The 22,865-nt window shown below is 42.7% G+C and overlaps 1 protein-coding gene across 2 annotated transcripts in view; it reads left to right on the top strand.

Moving 5' to 3' along the window:
• Window positions 1-22,865, top strand: part of coro7 (coronin 7) — a 157,193-nt gene that overhangs the window by 5,913 nt on the left and 128,415 nt on the right. For both annotated transcript variants that reach the window (XM_052131344.1, XM_052131343.1), the window contains exons 2-7: window positions 1,290-1,386; window positions 1,656-1,736; window positions 3,548-3,618; window positions 7,168-7,351; window positions 8,141-8,217; window positions 17,785-17,835. In XM_052131344.1, the coding sequence (XP_051987304.1) occupies window positions 1,290-1,386; window positions 1,656-1,736; window positions 3,548-3,618; window positions 7,168-7,351; window positions 8,141-8,217; window positions 17,785-17,835 (561 nt within the window). The remainder of the gene's footprint in view (window positions 1-1,289; window positions 1,387-1,655; window positions 1,737-3,547; window positions 3,619-7,167; window positions 7,352-8,140; window positions 8,218-17,784; window positions 17,836-22,865) is intronic.

The following is a 22,865-nucleotide window of genomic DNA, read 5'->3' as shown; positions in this document are numbered from 1 at the left end:
CTCAAGTTTGCTGCTTCTGAAAGGGCCTGTGTGTGTGTGTGTGTGTGTGTGTGTGTGTTGACTGGCAAAAGTGCTGCGTTTCTATCCATTTCCTCTTTTCTGTTTGTGATCAAACGTTAACTTGAGACCTTTACTCTGACTTGAGACTTTCAGTTTACAGGCATCAGTTTAATGTGATGTCTCCTGATTTAGTAAATGCAAGAAAAAGTCACTTCCTCCAACTTCCTCCATCTCATTTTCGCGGTCAATTAAAACAGACGCATCTCAACCACGATATTGTAACCTTAAGTGCACAATTAGACAACCAGTAAACCACACTCAAATTCCTGTATCTGGCTGTTAATAAATATGAGTAAAATGACCAAGTCAAAAGATTTAGCCAGTTCGTATTCTAATATATTTAGTACAAATTTAAAAGGAGAATAGAAATGCGTCAGTGGCTATGTTTATATGATCTGATCTTTTCAGGCACTATTAATTGCAAGTGATCAAATCAGATTTGCGCGTTCAGACATGACCAGCCTATCTGCATGGGTTGCTTTGGTAATGACGTAGGCGTACCCACGTGACGATGCTTTCAAAACAGATGCGGGAAAAATGGAGGTGCATCATTTCGCTCTCCAAATAGGCACCTTGTCCCGAAATCCTGGTAAATATTGTGATGTTCCTTGCTGCAGTCACCGATCTTTGACGTCATTGTTAGCGACACACAAGAGTGACGCAAAAGACCATTTGAGCAGCCAGACTGAGACACATCTGAAAAAAATCTGATTTCATGTGATTTTTTTTGCTGTCCAGACTATCAAAACCTCATCTGGATACAATCTGGACATGCATATTTAGTGGCAGTCAGAACAAGGCCTTGGTGTTGCACAGTAGCCTATACCGGAGCCGTAGTCCTACCACAGACTCAAGCTTCATAAAATATTAAAAGTACAATCTTTTGGAAGATGAGACTTTAGTCGTATCAGGGTCCCCTCATGTTATGATCACATGACCAGCCGAAAACGACTCGTCCTGTTATTGGACACTTTCACTCATGGTTAAATTCATCATAGTGAATTTCTGCAATGACATCAGTACATTAAAACGATTGATTTTCAATGCTGCAGCATCCAGGCCACTAGGTGTCAGCGTAAGTCCGAGTCGACGCACAGAAAAAGGTTAATGAGTGCACCTTTACATATCATCTTCTGCTGTTCCTACAGAACCAAATGAAAGGTTTGTCTTCCTGTTGTGGAGACATGTGTTAATGAACAGTATTTCATCCCACCTGTGTTTCTGTCCAGGGTTGGATCGCTAATGTTCGAGGAGGTTCCTTCTCTTCTCAGGGCAACCACATCAAATCCAGCTGCATTCTCGTGGCCTTCAACACAGATCAAGCTGGTGAGAACACAGTCTCAAGAAGTGTTGTAATCTGATGTCTTTATGTTGTTCCTCTTTATTGTTGTGCAAGCCAACTCGTGCCGGTCAGGTGTGTTTATATTCTGTGTGAATGTGGAAGAAGTTCTCACTATCACCACTGAATATCTAAATGCATCAGTTCAGATCGGACGAGAATGAACGCTAAATAACTGATCCCAGAAACCATTCGGGCACAGATTGGCAACATTTGGTTTTCCAAACTAAAAGCTCTCCGTTCTCTCTCTCTGTAGGTGGTGGAATGGTCGGCCTGTCTTCGGTGAGTCCTGGATCTGATGGGAAGTGGATTGTGACCCAGATTCCATGTCACGCTGGTAAGAAACTCCTTCACACTCACAATTACAGATCAAGTGTTTTCAGTGAGTGCACAGTTATGTTATTTTCTATTTCATTGGGCCAGCGATTAAAGTGATAGTTCACCCAAAAATGAAAATGTGTTTTTTATTCGCTCCCCCTCATGTCATCCCAAACCAGAATGCCGTTTCTTTTTCTGTGAACACAAAAGGGGAAATTCTGAGGAATGTTCTCACTGCTATTTGTTATACAATGACACTTTATAGTGAAATTGAGCCCTCAATATTCTGATAACTCCCCAAAATCAGCTTATTTAAAAAAAAATCGGACAACTATCTGGATAAATTCCCAAATATATGTCACCAGATGGTTCTATATACACTCACCGGCCACTTTATTAGATACACCTGTACATCTACATATTTGTGTGATTATCTAATCAGCCAATCGTGTTGCAGCAGTGTAACGTATAAAATCATGCAGATACGGGTCAGGAGCTTCAGTTAATGTTCACATCAACCATCAGAATGGGGAAAATATGTAATCTCAGTGATTTGGACCGTGGCATGATTACTGGTGCGGTATGGGCTGGTTTGAGTTTTTCTGTGATTTTCATTCATCAGTCGCTAGGATTGACTTAGAATGGTGCCAAAAACAAAAAAATATCCAGTAAGTGGCAGTTCTGTGAATGAAAACGGCTTGTTGATGAGAGAGGTCAACGGAGAATGCCCAGACTGGTTCGAGCTGACAGAAGGGCTACGGTAACTCGGATAAATCCTCTGTAGAATTATAGTGTGCAGAATGCACAACACACCGAAAGCTTGAGGTGGATGGGCCACAACAGCAGAAGACCTCGTTGGTTTCCACTTCTATCAGCCAAGAACAGAAAGCTGAGGCTGCAGTGGGCCTACCATTTGTGTACCTGCAGAATTCCAGGTTTGACAGACCAGGTGATGTTTTTCCAATCACCAGCTGTCCAGTTTTGATGAGCCTGTACCCACTGCAGCCTCAGTTTCCTGTTCTAAGCTGACAGTAGTAGTACCTCGGTTCTGGAAACGAACAAACATCCTTCCGCTGATGCAGATGCAACCCCGAGCTAAAATACTCAGACAGTGTTTCCTGCACTTCCATTCAACACCATTGAAACACTGATATTGAATCAGTAGTGTGAAACATACAGTGGGACCAGTGTAGCCTGATTCCTGAACAAATGACTCATATGAGCCAGTTTGTTTGATTCTACAGAGTGAAACATACTGTGTGACGAGCGTAGTCCGATTCTCAAACGAATGACTCTTATGAGCCACTTATATTGAATGTAAAGCACAAAACATACAGCGCGACCAGTGTAGCCTGATTCCCGAACAAATGACTCTTATGAGCCAGTTCTTTCGAATCTACCACGTGAAACATAGCGTGCCACAAGTGTATTCTAGTTCCTAAACAAATTAATCTAATGAGCTGTTTTAAAAAAATATGTTTTTACCTACAGCGTGAAACATATTGCGCGACTAGTGTAGACCGAATCCCATACAAATGACTCTTATGAGCCAGTTCTTTTGAATCTACACTGCAAAACACACAGCTTGACCAGTGGACCATCATGCCATGGTCGAAATCACCGAGATCACATTTTTCCCCATTCTGATGGTTGATATGAACATTAACTGAAGCTCCTGACCCGTATCTGCATGATTTTATACACTGCACTGGTCTGGTTCCTGCCACACTGAATGCATCAGGCAGATGTGGGCATTCGCTTAAAATATATCTGCTTACATGCGACCCAGATGAGTTTGTCCTAATTCTCTTCTCCTTCTCCCTGTCCCAGACCAGGTGACTGATCTGGACTTCTCGCCATTTGATGACTACCTTCTGGCAACCTGCTCATCAGACGAGACGGTAAGACATGATATTTTCGGGCTCTGTATTTGACCGTCGGCATAAAGTCTGGTCCACTTTTGTCAGTTTTCCTCGGATGGCAATTCCAGCAAGTCCTTCCTCTGAAGTGATCATTGTAGCATCCTGGTACCTTTTACACACAACTTTTGTTCCTGAAATTTGAGTGCTATAAACCTTTGCATCCCGACTCCTGGATAGGGCTGGAAACCGAGAACCAGTTCTTATTCAGAAACGGTTCCATAAAAAAAATGGAATCGGATGATTTTCATGACTTTCGGTTCTGGAAACAAACTAACATACTTCCGCTGATGCAGATGCAACACCGAGCTAAAATACTCAGACAATGTTTCCTGCGCTTCCATTCAACGCCATTGAAACACTGATATTGAATCAGTAGTGTGAAACATTCAGTGGGACCAGTGTATTCTGATTCCCGAACAAATGACTCTTATGAGCCAGTTCGTTTGAATCTACAGGGTGAAACATACAGTGTGACGAGCGTAGTCCGATTCTCTAATGAATGAATCTTATGAGCCACTTATTTTGAATGAAAAGTACAAAACATACAGCATGACCAGTGTAGCCTGATTCCCGAACAAATGACTCTTGAGCCAGTTCTTTACATTTACATTTATGCATTTGGCAGACGCTTTTATCCAAAGTGACTTACAGTGCCCTTATTACAGGAACAATCCCTGTAATAAGTAACCTGGAGTTAAGTGCCTTGCTCAAGGACACAATGGTGGTGGCTGTTGGAATCAAACCAGCAACCTTCTGATTACCGGTTATGTGCTTTAGCCCACTACGCCACCACCACTCTTTCTAATCTAATTTGTAGTGGGTGCATATGTTTGCAAATGCCGCGACTGGGCTCCCCCTTCATTCTTTTGAATCTACAGCATGAAACATACAATGCGACCAGTGTAGTCCGATTCCTAAACAAATGACTCTTATGAGTCGGTTTGTTTTGACACTACACCTCAAATGAGGCTGTGGGAGTGCTTGGTTGCCCCCTAAATTCTCAGTGAAGTGTAGTTACAGGTGCATTGGTTTAGTTTGAACTGGAACTCTTAAATGGCTTTCCTTTGACAGGAAGTTCAGCCCATAAGAATGTGCATCGTCTGGAAACAGCCTTGAGCAGAGTCAGCCATCTGTTAATTCTTAACTTGTGCCACACCATTGTGCTGTTATGTCTGTTCACCTTAACAACATGAAACAAAAACACAGACACACACAAGCTCATTTACAGGTGTCTTCTGCAGCCATTGTTATATCAACCTGTATAAATGACTTTTTTAAGCAGTCAAAACATGCCACACAGATGTTGAGATGTTCAAAGATGGTGTCGAGTTTTTCTACCTCAAATAAAAGACTGATTTGACCGCTCAGCAGAACAGACAAATAAAGTTGTTGATGAATTCACTGTGTAGGCCTCAAGCTGCTGATGCTGTATTTCTCCACAGCTGGACTCCGTCTGACATCTGTGTGTTTAAAAGTGTGTGTGTGTGTGTGTGTTTTGGCAGTGGCTGAGTCAGTGTATGGTGGTTTGGTGTTTAGTAGTCAGTTCACAGAGGTGACACTGAAGACCCGGAGTGTGTCTAGGGTAATAAGGCCGTTCCATTTACAAAAATGTACCATGGTAATCATCGTTTCTGCCTAAATACCATATTTAGAGACATCAAAACATCTTAAAAATTACAATTATTATACAGTTTTTTTTGGATGGTGAAAAGTAGGCTGCCAAAGGCTATAATTGGTCTATGGGTCATTGAGCATTTGTGTCCATGTTGGTTTCATACATTAATTACTTCTATTAAAAATAACATGTTCATTATAGCCCTTGGCGACTATGACCCCTGGAGTCGCGAGTCCGAATGTGACTCCAGCCAGGTTTCCTAAGCAACCAAATTGGCCCGGTTGCTAGGGAGGGTAGAGTCACATGGGGTAACCTCCTCGTGGTCACTGTAATGTGTGGTTCTCGCTCTCTGTGGGGCGCGTGGTGAGTTGTGCGTGGATGCCGCGGAAAATAGTTTGGATCTACCAGTCACACGGTTTCAGCCCTGGTGGATCCCCGGAGCCGAAGGGAACTTTATGGACATCGAATTTGCTTCTGAATGGCGGGTTCCTATGGTCCAGTTGGATGAACCTATCACCGCCCCCACACCTCCAATGGCACGCCCCTGTACGTCATCACCCAGTCCACCAAGCCAGTCACCTTCGTCTCTGGAAATAATACGGAGCAGTTATCCTTTTACCTGATCCAATCTCCATCGGCATCCTTGGTCTTAACTCTGCTGTCCTCCCTGACCAGTCTTGTGTCTCATTGCAGGTTGAACCGGCAGATTTATCCAGAGTACCGTTGATATACCATGACACGAAAGCGGTGTTCAGCCGGTCCCATGCCACATCTCTTCCTCCTTATCGCCCGTGCGACTGTGCGATTTTATTGCTTCCTGGCACTTCACCTTCTCGAGGACGGCTCCCGAGAGAAAGGCCATGAACAGGTATATCAATGATTCTCTGGAAGCCGGTCTTATCCGCCCTTCCTCATCGCTGGCATGGGGCGGGGTTCTTCTTCGTGGAGAAGAAGGATGGCTTGCTTAGACACTGTATAGAATATCGGGGGCTGAATGACATCATTGTGAAGAATTGATATCCTTTGCCGTTGATGTCCTCAGCTTTCGAACTCCTGCAGGGAGCATCCGTCTTTACGAAGTTGGACCCACGCAATGCTTATCACCTTGTTCGAATCAGGAAGGCGGATGATTGGAAGATAGCTTTTAACACCCATAGTGGGCACTTTGAATATTTGGTCATGCCTTTCGGATTGGTCAAGCTCCCGCCGTCTTCCAGGGACTCATAAATGACGTGTTCGGAGACGTGGTTAATTGCTTTGTGTTTGTTTATCTAGACGATATTCTGATCTTCTCCCAGAATATCCAGGACCTTGTTCAGCATGCCAGGCAGATGCTTCAGCGACTGCTAGAGAATCGTCTGTTCGTCAAGGCGGAGAAGTGCACTTTTCATGCATAGTCGGTTCCCTTCCTGGGGTTCACCGTTTGATACGAGGGAGTGCGCATGGACCCTGCCAAGGTCAGAGACGTCGCCGATCGACCAACTCCAGATTCTCGCAAGGCTTTGCAGAGGTTTCTGGGGTTCGCCAATTTCTATTGGATGTTCATTCGGAATTACAGCCAACTCGCCGCATCCGCGAAGTAACTTACCTCACTCTCTGCCAAGTTGGTCCTGTCTCATGTATCTGTTTGCTTGCCCATCTCTGCCCACGTATCGGGAGTGTGGTTGCTTTCCAGTCTGCTGTGTGCTTGTTCTCTGCACCTCACTACACTTCAATGGAGGATTCCTCCCGAATCTGCTCCTGACTACCACGACGCACACACTAACCTATGAACACACCATCCACAAACTTCTAACCCTGCCGCTGCTGTCGGTGAAATCATTTTCTCAGTACGTGATTTACGTTAGTTAGAGGTGTGAAATTCCTATGGGATAACATTGTAACATGTTATAAATATTTGTTTTGTCTCTCAGGTGAAACTGTGGCGTGTGTGTGATCCGGACCAGAGTCAGCCGAGCAGTCCTGAGGTGACTCTGAGTCCGGGAGACAGCCGACTGGAAATCGTTCTCTTCCACCCTGCGGCCTCCGGTCTGATCGCTGTGGCGTCCACAAGAGGAGTTCAGGTGTGGGACACCACGAGAGACTCCGCCCTGACAGGTAAGACCTTCCCAGATCACCTTCTGCATTAATACTCACTTAACAACCACCATCTAAATTTAGTCTTGAATTATTGTAGTTTACACTTCAAGCTTGTCAACACTGTCTGTGTCTTTTTTGGCTCTTTCTTTTGTTGGTTGTTTTGTCTATGTTGGATTTATTTGTGTGCAATGTTTTGTTTGATGTGCCGAGCCTCTGGTTGTTTCCAGGGCTGCTTCTGGGGTCTAAAGTGGAGCAGCGGAGGTAAATGTTTCAGCTCAGATGCACCGCAGAGTTTTGGCTCCAAATGATTGGCTGCTGCTCTCTGGTGCCTCCTGCTGGTGCTCCCTCAACCTCTCATTTCTACATCACACCGTCACTCTCTGCCCTCATCCTGTTTTCATGTGTTCACGATGCTTTTTGTCAGTGTGATATTCTCCATCTCTTGGCAGTTTTTCATCAAAATGTGCTTTATCACTCAAGGCACAACATGCATTTGTGCCATTTCAATTTGGGATCTGTTAACAGTCCTACGCCACACGACTGGATCCTTGAGATCTGCTGTGGTCATATAAGCTTTCCCTCAGTGCCTGGTCACCACACTTCCCCTAACAAACACTTGTATGTGTGCTCATTCATGCTGCACTTGTGTGGATTCCTCATTGACACTGTGTGGGAATGTTGCCATTGATTCTGACACTGTAATCCTAAATGTAGATTGAGAACTTACGCTCCTAAGTTCTGATGTGTGTGTATGTGTTTGTATGTGTTTGTGTGTGTGTGTGTGTGTGTGTGTGTGTTTGTGTGCAGTACTGGAACAGCACGCCGATCAGCTACAGGGTTTGGCCTGGAAGGAAGATGGCTCTCTGTTAGCTTCATCCTGCAAGGTAAAAGATCTCTTCAGCAGCCAAATTCTCATTACCCCAGTCGTTTTTTATAAGCATAAAATGAACCGTTGACCCAAAAATGAAAATTCTCTCATCATTTACTCACCGTATGCCATCCCAGATGTGTATGGCCTTGAAGATTTTTATGAATATTATTTTTATTAAGGTTTTTATTTTTTAGTGACTGGTTAAGTGCTCTTGAAAAAGATGTGTTTGAAGATGGGAAAGTCATTCCACCAACATGGTATGATGAAACTGAAATTCTGGGAAAGTTTTGGTGCCTCTTTGTGTTGATATAACAAGGTGACGTTCCTTAGCCGACCGTAGGCTTCTAGCGGGAGTGTAGATCTGCATAAATGTTTTTAGGTATGCTGGAGCAGACCCAGTGACTGTTTTGTATGCCAGCATCATGGCCTTGAATTTAATGTGTGCATCAACCGGCAGCCAGTGGAGAGAGACAAAGAGTGGTGTAACATGTGCTCTCTTAGGTTCATTAAAGACCAGACGTGCTGCTGCATTCTGGATCATTTGCAGAGAGGTCTAATAGCACATGGAGGAAGGCCTGCAATGAGAGCGTTACAGTAGTCCAGTCTAGTTATGGCAAGGGACTGAACGAGCAGTTGTGTGGCATGTACAGAGAGGAAGGGTCTTATCTTCCTGATATTGTAGAGTGTAAATCTACATGATCGTGCGGTCTTTGAGATGTGGTCCGTGAAATGTAGCTTGTTATCGTTATCGTATAATTGTTATTATTGTTATCATGTAATGTTATCATTAGACCTTATTACTGACCAAAAAACAAAAAACCGGTTCCCACATTTTGTCGAATATTGCAGAATTCCCAGAAATGGTGTATCTAATTCTTTCCAGATGCAACGCAGACAAAACGGGATAACTTTCTTAGCTACAATCACACCGTATTGAACAGGTAACCGTATCTTTGGACTGAGAGACTCCAGAGAGTCTGACCAACCAAGAATTGCTATCATTGGGACAGGAAGTAAAACACAGTTATAGACCTTGGCAAAAAACTCATGCCAAAAAGATGTTCCAAGGTACCCACGGCAGCTTTACCCTCATCACAGGAGAGACAGAAGTGCAGTCTATGTAATACCTTGTACTGCACAATTTGGTGTCTTGAATTTATGGGACAGGACTAAACAGATAGAAGCCATTTGTCCCAATCAGTCTCGGAAACCTGAATCCGTAGATCTTCTTCCCAAGCAGTTTTCAAGTGACGGGATGAAAAGTCTGTATTAGCTTTAAAAGCATTTACAAATAAGGATGTTAAGCCCCCCCTAGCTTGAAGATATCTGAAGAAATGAGAAGAGGGAAGGTCGAATCTCTCGCTGAGTTGAGCAAATGAGGCAAAAGCTTGTAAATATAAAAATTAATATTTACATCTTTCATACTTTGAATTCCTTTACCTTGCCATTCCCTAAAAACTTGATCTGTAAGTGAAGGTTTGAACGCATGATTATAAAACAAAAATGGTAAATTGTCTGTACTTATATAGCGGCAATTTTAAAAGCGCTATACAGTGCGTCTCATTCACCCATTCACACACACATGACAGCAGAGCTGCTATATAAGGTGCTAGCCTGCCGTTGGGAGCAACTTGGGGTTCAGTGTCTTGCCCAAGGACACTTCGGCATGTGGGCTGGGAATCGAACCGCCAACCCTGCGATTGGTGGCGGACCCGCTCTACCACCTGAGCCACAGCCGCCCCACGGATTATAACAGATAGGAGTAAATAGGGAAGTACTTGGTAAACTTAATTACCTTTCTGATCTGGTACCATATTCTGATAGAGTTGTTAAGGATAAAATTATTTTTGGGAACCTCTTTGCTAGACAAAGGTGCTGAAAGTGAATGGCACTTTGTTCTATCGCTAGCCAAGAGGGGGTATCTGCTCGAACAATGCCCGGAAAAGAATCCCGCCAATACATTGATGTTCTGCAGTTCTCTGCCCAGTAATAATGATGAAGGTGAACTCCCCCATGTGTTTGGGTTTATGCACATGAATTTTGGATATTCTGGTGATTTTAAAACCCCAGATGAAAGGCATAATAATGGAGTCAAGAGTTCTGAAAAATGATTTGGGGGAAAAAAAAGGCAGATTTAGCAAAAGATATCAAAATCGTGGAAGGATCACCATTTTAATGACATTAATGCGGCCGACTTATGGATTACTTTTATGCTGCCTTTATGTGATTTTTGGAGCTTCAAAGTTCTGGTCACCATTCACTTGCATTGATCTGCATTATCTTGTCTAAAGCCATTTGAAATGGCTGACTCTTGCATGGCAACTGGATCTATATTGTCACTGACGGGCATAAATGCACTTTTTTGCCAATTAACAGAATAACCAGAAACGCTGCTAAATGAGTTTAATAAATCCAACCGAGGGGGAACAGAGTGCTCGGGATCTGAAAGGTACAGAAGAACTTCATCAGCATAAAGAGATATATATGATCTACCTGACCTAAGCTTAAGGGTGGAATCTGCGGATGATGTCTAATGGCAATTGCCAAAGTTTCTACACCCCTGTCATGTGCCCCTATGCAGCTCAAATTGCGGGGATCTTTCGAAATTAGTTGGCACTGATGCGCAGGGATGGGCTTTGCAGATTTTTTAAGAATATCTCAGTTCTGTAGGTCCATACAATGCAAGTGAATGGTGACTAGAACTTTGAAGCTCCAAAAAGCACATAAATGCAGCATAAAAGTAACCCATAAGACTCCAGTGGTTAAATCAATATCTTCAGAAGAGATATGATAGGTGTGGGTGAGAAACAGATCAATATTTAAGTTTAATCTCCACTTTCACTTCCACATTCTTCTTCTTTTGTATTTGGTGATTTGCATTCTTATTGCATATAAGCGCCGGGAGGAAAATGTATTGTAAAAAAAGGACTTAAATATTGATCTGTTTCTCACCCACACCTATCATAGCTCTTCTGAATATATTGATTAAACCACTAGAGTCGTATGGATTACTTTTATGCTGCATTTATGTGCTTTTTGGAGCTTCAAATTTCTAGCCACCATTCACTTGCATTGTATGGACCTACAGAACTGAGATATTTTTCTAAAAATCTTATTTGTGTTCTGCAAAAGATAGAAAGTCATTCACATTCACAATGTTAGTAAGTGATTTTATCGCACTGAAGTCATGTTAACATGCGTATCGTTTATGTCTTGTGGCTATACTTTTGAACAAGTGAGAGTTTTGAACATTTACGGACTGGCCACATTCACTTCCATTGTAAGTGTCTCACTGGAACCACGATTTTGCCTTTTTTTAAAGAAAAGGAGAGATGAGTCTAAATACATTTTTGTGGTAATCTTTATGCCATTATGTCACACATTGAGCTCAACTTGCTTTGAAACGGCAATATTCGTTTTAAGCTGTTGACTTCATGAGATGGAGAAAAAGGCCTGGAAAACACCAGCTGTTAATATAGCCCCTTGTTTAGCTTTTCAACTCATTTTGGGCTTGTTTGTGTAAAAAGAGCAATTTTACTGGCCTCTTCTACCTCCCAAAAGTGGCAATTCTCTATTGCATTTGTGGTGTAATTGCATATTCACCCCAATAGATGTCGCCAAAGTGTTTGTTTTTTCCCGCGCAAATCTCTTCACTCATCATAGTGGATCATTATTCATCAAGTAACCCAACTCATCATAGTGGATTGTGTTTATTACCAGAAAACATCATTATCACATCCACAGGGGTAAAACTACATAAACCCTGTCCCTGTGTCTTTAGACTCTGTGGAGCTCCCGGACAGAGCATCATTCATTCGACTGAGAGAATTTATGATTTAATCTTTTTGAGGAAATCAATTATCACTGGCCCATGAAAACCAGCCTTCAGTCATTTACTTGAAATATGTGAATTGTACATGATCACATTATCATTAACACCAAGATTACACTTCAAATAGCCAGATGTGTCAGTATGATTCTGTGTTGTGGTTCAATGGAAACGTTCAACCGCCGTCTGTTTTCTTCACTTCAGTAGTGTTTCTATTTCTGGACACAAAAGGTTTCTGCTTGGCAGGAGCAATGTTATCATTTCATTCAGTTTATGGAAAATGGTGTTGATATATCAAGTGGAGTGTGAGTCATTGGTCTCTCAAATTTAAGTTTGATCAATTATGGCTTTATTTTCCTCTTATAGTGCTTTCAGCTATATTAATAAGTAAGGACAAATGATGCTATTAATGGTAATAATGCTAATATACAGTATATACATTATTTATACATGTGTGTGTGTGTGTGTGTGTGTGTGTATACATACACTGGTCAGCCACAACATTAAAACCACCTGCCTAATATCATGTAGGTCCCCCTCTAGCCACCAAAACAGCTCTGACCCGTCGAGGCATGGACTACACGAGACCTCTGAAGGTGTCCTGTGGTATCTGGCACCAAGACGTTAGCAGCAAATCCTTTAAGTCCTGTCATTTGTGAGGTTGGGCCTTCATGTATCGGACTTGTTGGTCCAGCACATCCCATAGATGCTCAATCGGATTGAGGTCTGGGGAATTTGGAGGCCAAGTCAACTCATTGAACTCTTTGTCTTGTTCCTCAAATCATTCCTGGACAATGTTTGCAGTGTGGCAGGGCGCATTATCCTGCTGAAAGAGGCCACTGACATCAGGGAATACCGTTGCCATGAAGGGGTGTACGTGGTCTGCAACAGTCGTTAGGTAGGTGATACGTGTGAATGCCAGGACACAAGGTTTACCAGCAGAACATTACCCAGAGCATCCCACTGCCTCCGACCGGCCTGCCTTCTTCCGATTGTGCATCCTGCTGCCATCTCTTCCAGAAGGGAATGACGCACATGGCCATCCACATGATCTAAAATAAAACGTGATTCATCAGACAAGGCCACTTTCTTCCTTCATTCCTTGATGGTCCAGTTCTGATGCTCACATGACCATTGTGGCACTTTTGGTGTTGGCCAGGGGTCAGCATGGGCACTCTGACCACTGTGTGTCCTGGCATTTCATGGTGACTTATCATAACATTTTATAACCTTACAATCTCCACAAGTCCACCTTATTAAAGCCAATGCGCACTGCCAACATGTGCATTTTCCCCATTAGCTGAACGCAAGAAGAGCAGCCAATGGAGAGCGCTTTCATGACAGGCCTCGTTTTATGTGCGCACAAATCACTGCAGTATGAATTTGGCGGCTATGTTCGACAACGTGGAAATTATTTATAAAGCGGATTCAATGCTAGCATTAAAGACATAGTTCACCCGAAAATATAAATTATCTCATCCTTTACTCATCCTCATGCCATCCCAAATGTGTATGGCTTTATTTTGTTCTGCAGAACATCTCTGTTGGTCCATACAATGCAAGTGAATGGTGACCAAAAATGTGAAGCTCAAAAAAGCACACAAAGGCATCATAAGATTAATCCATAAGACTCCAGTGGGTTACTGGTATGGAAGAACTTTGAAGATTCACAAAGCACATAAAGGCAGCATAAAAGCGATTTACACAGTATTATACTGAACCCAGTGGATTACTCCATGTCTACTAAAGTGATCCAATCGGTTTTGGGTGGGAACAGACTAAAATGTAACTCCCTTTTCACTAAAAACCTTGATATCAGCAGTCTCCTTGATGATCATGATTGCAAGCTTGGTTACACTTCCTAGCGGTATCTAGCGCTCTGTGCATGCGTCAAGCACTAGGAAATGTAATGGTAAATGGTCTGCACTTATATAGCGCCTTTTTAACCTTAACGGTATTCAAAGCGCTTTACACTGTGACTCATTCACCCATTCACACACACACATTCACACACCAATGGTGGTATGCAATGGCCATGCAAGGTGCTAGCCTGCCATTGGGAGCACCTTGGGATTCAGTGTCTTGCCCAAGGACACTTCGGCATGTGAAGTCTTGTGGGCCGGGATTTGAACCACCAATCCTGCGATTAGTGGCCGACCCGTTCTACCAACTGAGCCACAGCCGCCCAAATCTCACCCAAAACCGATTGGGATGCTTCAGAAGACATGGATTAAACCACTGGGTATATATAAAGTGCTTTTATGCTGCCCTTTTGTGCTTTGTGAATCTTCTAAGCTCTTACCAGTGTTCCTTATTTAATTGATTGTTTATTGATCAGTATGGAATTGCTTCCAAATTTTGCTCTCGATATCAGAATTTTTCCATTTTTTTTAAAGTTCAGGAAAACCAGTCGGAGTTTGTTGTCTGTAGCAGCAGTGAGAATTGCTGAATATTTACTTTGGCACATGTGCAGTTGTTTTGTGTGTGTGGATACACAGGAGAGTGAAACTCATTCAATTCAATGTGTGAACTCGCAATTCAAGCTCAAACTTGAAACACTGATTAAACAGCTGTTGCTTCTGCGCGCACACACACAAACACACACACTGATCAGGTCCTGCTTTTTGGTGTGTGGCATGCTTCTCATTTACAACACTGTGCAGTTTTATTCTCTTTCCCTCTGATGGGCGTTGGGGGTCAGACAGGTCAGTCTGTGTGTAGTCTGTTCTGTTTAAGTGGACTTGTAATAAAACCTTCCCTGTAGAAATGCAGGCCTTTATTTAAAGCAGTATAGATTCTGATCTGGGATCATGTTTTTGCATTCTGTTTCATATGCGTATGGACTGTCAGGTCCCGTCTGAATGCTCGGGGTGTAAAACTAATCCCCTCTCGGTCTGGGGATTGCACAGGCTTGTGTGTGGGCTGCCCATGAGAGTATTAACATGTAAACAGCAAATAAAATACCGTTTACCATAACTACACAGTGCGATGAACTATAGTTTCAATAACATGATCTATCCTTATAAAGGGTACTTATCATAAAATCACAAGGTGTTCCTTGATCTTTTTGGAAATAAAGGGTTTTGATGCACTATGTAGTGACCGGCTATGCTTGAAATAGGCTACTACCGCACTGCGCGGTATACGCTCGAGTAATACCTACTTTTTAATATATAATATGTAAAACGGTATACATTATGCAAGGGTAGATGTAGTCAACAGTTAAACATTTCTTTGCAGTTACAATGAGGCACTAACAATAGAAGTATTCATTGTTTCAGAAGTAGAGCCACAAGGCGAAACATTATGATTTTAGTGTGACAAATCTGAAATTTACCGGCGTTGCAGCGCATACTAGATTACATGGTTTGATGGTGTTATGTTGTCATGGCAACAAAGTTTTAATATTAGATGTAACTTTTCACAGATAAGATTAATAAGCAATTTTATAAATGTTATGTATTGTGGCTATGCTTTTAAAACGGTGATTATGGATATTTATGGACATTTATGGATTGGCCCCTGTGGCAGGGCGGAGGGCGGGGCCGGGCCGTGATCCTACACACTCGGTCCTTTATCAGGCTAATCAAGCCTCCGAGAGGGATAAAGGCCGACTGCGGAGGATAGTGCGGGAGAGAGAGATCGTTTACGGACATGTCCGTCATGTGTGTGTGTTTGTGTCTTTTGTTTAAGTTTCTCATTAAACTATTATTTATATTGTCAAGCCGGTTCTCATCTCCTCCTTGCCCATCTAAATCCCTTTACACTGGTGCCGAAACCCGGGAAGGAGGAGGGATACGGCGTAGTAGAGTTCTCGCCACTACCGTACACCCCAACGGAGCAGCCGCGGCCAACTGCCGGGGGGACGAGGAGCCTGTCCGCCTGGAAGCGGAGGAATGGCCGCCAAACACGAGGGGAGAAGGGGCTCCTAATCTACCGCTTGGAGCCGTCAGGGCCGCTGCCAGGGGCGGGGGAGACCCCTTCTGTTCCCCGAGAACGCGGCGGGGCATTCCGTCCGCCAGGGGCTGGAGGACTGCCCCCGATCCGCCCGGAGAGGTGCGGCTTTCGTCTGTTAGAGGGTGGAGGAGTGGCCGAGGAACAAGCTACGGCACATCGGAGAACTGGCGAGTGTTTTTTTTTTCATCTCTCTCTCCTCTCTTTCACTGCCGCTCCGCGTTGGCCTTTTCCCTCTCGTTTAAATTTTACAGTGTTTTTTTGGGGGGTACTACACTGTTACAGGAAGTACCCCCCCATTTTTATTATTTCTGTTTCCCTCCCCTTGTCCATCTAAATCCCTTTACAGCCCCATTCACAAAAGTCGGAACCTCGCGCAACCCCCGTGCAAATCTCAACTGGAAATGAATGACTTCCGGGTCTATCGTCTGTTGTTTGTGTGAACAGACGGCATTAGAGATGATCGCGCTTTTGTGATAAAGTTGTAAGCAGCTCAACGAATGGATCAGAATTCAGGTGTCTCGAGACGTGTTTTTAAAACAATCAAACAAACAAAAAGTCTGAAAGTCTTTTAACTTGACACGTCGTCTTAAAAACGCAGCGCTCTTGGCGCGAGACGCTGAAAAACAGCGAGAACAGTCAAAGACGTCCGTTTAGCGCATGCGTACGTTTGAAAGAAAAGTAATAAAACAGGGCGGATGAACACAAAAGCATTTTTGTTCCAACCAAATGTTCTTGGTGTTGAAATAACTAGACGCGGCTGTAAGAATGGAACCGAACGCGGGCATCTCTAGACACGTTTCTGAAAATGGAAGCGTTTGTTACTCGACACGGCATCTTTAAAACGCATCGCTGAGGCCTGAGATAAGAATTCAGCGGGATGTGGTGGAACCATCAAAGGTGTCTTTTTAGTGGATGTTTAGAAAAACAAATGCAAGTCAGACAGACTCGGAAATGCCTTTGGTGTCATCAGCCCCTTAGAAGGCAGCTGCATGCAGCATATATGCGTTAGCAAGGGAGCTTCACTAGTTATTGGTACAGAGCCGACATGTGTGGCATGTTTCTATTCGCCAGTGTATGTGCGGGCCCACCTCTCTTTCATGATAATGAGAGATAACACTCAGTGTGTGTGTGTGTGTGTGTGTGTGTGTGTGTGGATTTGTGGGACTCTTGAGTGAATGTGTCGGTCTCTGGTCTTCATTAAAGGTTTGTTGTGTTGACTGATGAGTGAATGAGGCAGCGGCGGTCACAGGCTGTTCAGATTAGCTCTCATTTCCCCTCACCGAGGGCAGACGCTCTCCTGATTGGCTGTATTTTCGTGTAACGGGGTCGTGTGATGGTCACTGATTGACTGAAGTGGTTTTGACGTTGAGTGATAGTCCCACAGCTTAGGGTTTAGACTGCCATTTGTTTCGACTGGCTCGTAACAAATACCACATGAAGCCATTTTTACCTTATAACGATTGAGGCCCATCAAGACATGCCTAGAAAATCATAGTACTCATTTCAATTCTGAAAGTGTCAAAGAATTTTAAGGAGGTCATATTAATATTTTGGGCAAATTCAATGTAAATGTTTTCCACAGTACCAAATGTGATATTGTTAAGAGGTTAATTTCTACAAAAACCAGTGCCCACGTGTAATGATTTAATACAATTTAATAGTAGTATGTTTGAAAATATTCAATATAATATTTATTTGTTTTGTTTTTTTGTCTTCTTAGTCAATGTTGTCTTGATCGCCTGCTATTCATTTTAACAATATATTAAAGTATTGATAATTTTCTTTTCTCTGCAGGACAAAAAGCTGCGGATCTTTGACCCGCGGGCCCAGACGTCAGCTGTTCAGGTACTGTGAAATGACCTCTCTTAATCCAACTTCCTGACCCGCCTCTTTTCCTCATGAGCTCAGAGAGTAAACGTCATATCAATGACCCTCTGACCTGATGTCACCTTTCATATTCTAGCGATCTTACTCCGTATACACTTTTGGTTCTAGAAGTTTCATTAAGGAATCAATAGAGCGTTTGTGACATGTTGATTACCACACAAATGTATTGCTACTCGTTCCTACTTTTCTTTAAAAAGCCAAAAATGGAGGTTACAGCGAGGCATTTACAATCGAAGTGAATGGGGACAATTTTTGGAGGGTTTAAAGGCAGAAATGTGAATCTTTTTGAAAACGCTAAATCACTTTGTGCGTAATCGCTAATCACTTTGTGCGTAATCGCTAATCACTTTGTGCGTGACCACTAAATCACTTTGTGCGTGACCACTAAATCACTTTGTGCGTGACCGCTAAATCACTTTGTGCGTGACCGCTAAATCACTTTGTGCGTGACCACTAAATCACTTTGTGCGTGACCACTAAATCACTTTGTGCGTGACCGCTAAATCACTTTGTGCGTTATCGCTAAATCCCTTTGTGCGTAATCGCTAAATCACTTTGTGCGTAATCGCTAATCACTTTGTGCGTGACCACTAAATCACTTTGTGCGTGACCACTAAATCACTTTGTGCGTGACCGCTAAATCACTTTGTGCGTTATCGCTAAATCCCTTTGTGCGTAATCGCTAAATCTCTTTGTGCGTCATCGCTAAATCCCTCTGTGCGTGACCGCTAAATCGCCTTGTGCGTGATCGCTAAATCGCCTTGTGCGTGATCGCTAAATCACTTTGTGCGTGACCGCTAAATCGCCTTGTGCGTGATCGCTAAATCACTTTGTGCGTGATCGCTAAATGTATTTGTGCGTGATCGCTAAATCACCTTGTGCATGACCGCGTAAATCGCTTTGTAAATAAAATTATTATTATTACTATGACCATCAAGTTTTCTGGGGGTTACTCCACTTATTAATTTTTTACACCAAATATGAATTTTCATAAAAATGTCAAAATATCTGCAAATATTTAAACACTTAACACACACTTGTGTTTTTTTGTTTGCGTCATGATAACACCGTGGCTACCTGCTTGATGTTACATCACCCGACTTTGATTTGGTAGACAGAAGTTTTTCCAATTTTCAAACGATTTGTTTTTGTTTTTTTAAAGAAATAATAATAAAACATTATGCTGCACTACTCGGGCCAACATTTGTTTTTCAAGAGTTTCAGATTTTAAAGAGGCTTATTTGTTTTAATGTCTCCGAACGGTTCCACCACATGGCATTTTTTACTTTAAACCACAGAAAAGAAAAAAAAAATGACTTTGAACTCAGAAGAGGTGTATGCAATATTTGGAATTTCTTTCTCCCAATTTGGAATGCCCAATTCCCAATGGGCTTTTAAGTCCTCTTGGTGGCATAGTGACATCAATCCGGTGGCGCGCGTGTGGCTTCACGTCATCCACCGCAGCATCCACGCTCAACTTGCCACGCGCCCCACCGAGAACAAACCACATTATAGCGACCACGAGGAGGTTACCCCATGTGACTCTACCCTCCCTAGCAACCAGGCCAATTTGGTTGCTAAGGAGTCCTGGCTGGAGTCACTCAGCACACCCTGGGATTCGAACAAGCGAACTCCAGGAGTGATAGACAATGTCTTTACCACAGCGCTACTAATGTGTTTAATGTTCATTTCAACAGACACTAAAGCATTTTAAATAATCATTAGAAAATTGATAATGCATCATGCAACAAATATATGAACAACTGTATTTTTATAAATGAATCAAGAATAATTAATGCTATCAAAATGTTTTGTTCAATTTTAGTTCATGATGCCTGATCACTCTAAACACTTATTTGTCAGTAGAACTCAAGTATTTGGGGTAATCCGTTACACCCATTTTTTTGAGTTAATAATCTCCAAGTTTAAGTTGGTAGAACTTTAAGGTTTTGATTTTGTAGTACACATGCATGTTAACTGATCTTAACTTGAAAATATTGAAGACGCCAAAGCTTTAAATTGACCTCTTTGACTGAACTTATAATTTCCATGTAATCGCAACTTAAATATTTTAAGTAGAGGGAACCAGACTGAATTAAGTAAACCCAACTGAATTAGACAGGTTAAATGAATCTCTTTCTGTTATGAATTAGCTAGCGCAGTGAATGCTAGCATGACCCGTTTGCTTATTGATTCCTTCACTTTGTTGTTTCTCATGAGCTAGTGAATCCATGGGAACCAGTTAAACATTGGGAAGCAATTCAGTGCCATACCAGTGTGGCCATGACCGCATGAGTCAATGTGACAGATGAAAACGGTCTACAATCACTGCAGCTACTGTTTGCGAGCGAATCAATTTACCGATTTGAGCAGGAACGAGGAAGTTCAGGTCGGATCAGACTAAACATTCCCACAGCCTTCGTCAGTGGTGAGGTGTGACCTCACTGAAGGTTTCTCCAAGAGTGAGTCGCTTTGTATTTGTGATGTCTTTTGTAGGTAAATAGAAGCTCAGAGGAATCAGATAGGGTCACAGTGGATTATAGATTACCCACGCTGCTTTCTGAATAAACACACAATGCTCCGACGCTTTACTGAAGAGATTAGTGTCACAGAAGAGCGCTAGGCCTGACATCTGACACCGCATCATGATCGCAAACACACACTCTTATGTGATCTGTGCCAGTGTGTGTTTTTGGAGTGTCAGGTTATTGGATTTTTTGCTGGTTCTCACTGAAATTGCAGAATCACAGTCTGGTTAGATACAGAGAAGATCTATGAAATCTCTCTCTGTCTCTCTCTCTGTCTCTCTCTCTCTCTGTGTGTGTGTGTGTCTCTCTCTCTCTCTCTCTCTCTCTGTGTGTGTCTCTCTCTCTCTCTCTCTCTGTGTGTGTGTCTCTCTCTCTCTCTCTCTCTCTCTGTGTGTGTCTCTCTCTCTCTCTCTCTCTCTCTGTGTGTGTCTCTCTCTCTCTCTCTCTCTCTCTCTCTCTCTCTCTCTCTCTCTCTCTCTCTCTGGCCTTACTTGTCGAGTCAGATGCTTCTGAGACCGCATCCAGCTGGCACTGTGCGGCACGTGTGTGTGTGGGTGCCCACCACCGCCATTAGCATCACATTCAAACGGGCCGTCCCGTGCCAACCCAACAAAACACCACCTCACAAGACTTATAATTGCCGTTTTCCACACAGTGTTACGCTTTGTTCTCTTTTGAACTCTTGTCATGACCACGATCTCTTGCTGACTGCAACCGTCCACTCCGGGCACGGACACCCTCTCGCCCGTCCCAAACAGGGTCAGAGTGGTTTCTAATATTTTATTTATTATATATATATATACAATTTTTCTAGACATCCCTATTTGTCTTTCAATTATTTTTGTTTTGTTCGTTTTGTTGTCTCGTGTATTACTGTACTTACTAAATTCCGACCTCACGTTCACGTCTTCGTACAACTCTTCGTTTGATATGCCATTTTATTTTACTCCATGTTATTTTAATTTAGTCCGGCTTTGTTCTGAGTTTGATTACGTGAAGTGCTCAGAGTAAAATGTGAGTTGTCATCTCATAATTACAGTAATTCCAACATGACGTTAACGTTCCAGTTTAGTTTTAGTTTTCCAGGGTATTTAGGTTTTTATTTTAGTTGTAGTATTTAAGGGTTGCCAAAGTTAGTTCTTTAATCAATATAATAAAAATTTTTTAACAGCATTGAATTATCATTGAGTCGTCTTGTGCGATTGGTATCTGACATTTGCAAATTTGTCGAATTGCAAAAGTAAAATTTTTTATAATGTACTGTGTGTCAAAAACAACATTTATGGTCATTTATTTTGTTTTGGAGCAATGATTTGTACTATTATGTATGTTTTTAATTTATGCCAGTTAACGTAATTGTTTTCATTTAGTTGTTTTTTTAGTTTTCGTAAAACGTTTTCAGTTTTCACTCTACGACTGTTAGATTTACTTTAGTTTTAGCTTGTTCAATGCTTTCTAGATTCAACCTAGTCTCACAGAATTATAGTTCATGTAACTACATTTTTGCAAACTGAGTGTGGCAGGGCGGAGGGCGGGCCGGGTCGTGATTCCGCGCACCCCGCCCCCTAATCAGGCTAATTAAAGGCCGACCGAAGACGGCAGTGCGACAGATAGAGAGATTTACGGGCAGCTGTCCGACACCTGTGTGTGTTTGTCTTTTTGGTTCAGTTTATAATTAAAATATTTTTTATATCGTCTAGCCGGTTCTAGCCTTTCCCTTTTAATTAATGAATCCCTTTACACTGAGTTTTACGCATTCTACGTGTCTGTGGTGTTGTGCATGACAACGCGGAGACTCACAGCATGTGGAGACTCATGCTACTCTCCACGATCAATGCACAACTTACCACACGCCCCACTGAGAGTGAGAACCACTAATCATGACCACGAGGAGGTTACCCCATGTGACTCTACCCTCCCTAGCAACCGGGCCAATTTGGTTGCTTAGGAGACCTGGCTGGAGTCACTCAGCACGCCTTGGATTCTCCAGGGATGTAGTCAGTGTCAATACTCGCCGAGTTACTCGGGCCCTTTTTTATAGTCTTGACCTCATGTGAATCGCAGCTTTTATCATCACAGAGCTTGTGCCACCACACACACACCCATAAAACAATACTTTCATGCGCCAGGTGATGAAAACTGTCCGTTTATGGAATGGCCGCAAAGTATGCTCGCTTTTCTTTGACAGATAGTCTGATATAGACAGGTAGGTTAAAATAGAGGCTAATTACAGTCCGGTGTACACAGTATTTATGGGAAGAAGTGAAACTGTGTAATTTTCTCTGTTAGAAGGCACCAGTATGATCTGTAATCAGTGTGCGTGTGCATGTATTCAAATGTATGGCTGAATTTAGGTAGCTGGCATAGCTGTGTGAGTTTGCTGGGAGAAAATCGTGGAAATTTGCTCGCATGGAAATGTCCTATTTGTATGTGCTAAATGTGCATTTAAGGGCCTAACTT

Source organism: Xyrauchen texanus, chromosome 8 (assembly GCF_025860055.1).
Source record: "Xyrauchen texanus isolate HMW12.3.18 chromosome 8, RBS_HiC_50CHRs, whole genome shotgun sequence".
Lineage (NCBI taxonomy): Eukaryota > Metazoa > Chordata > Actinopteri > Cypriniformes > Catostomidae > Xyrauchen > Xyrauchen texanus.
The sequence above is the reverse complement of the archived record's forward strand: the minus strand, read 5'-3'. Positions and strand labels throughout refer to the sequence as shown.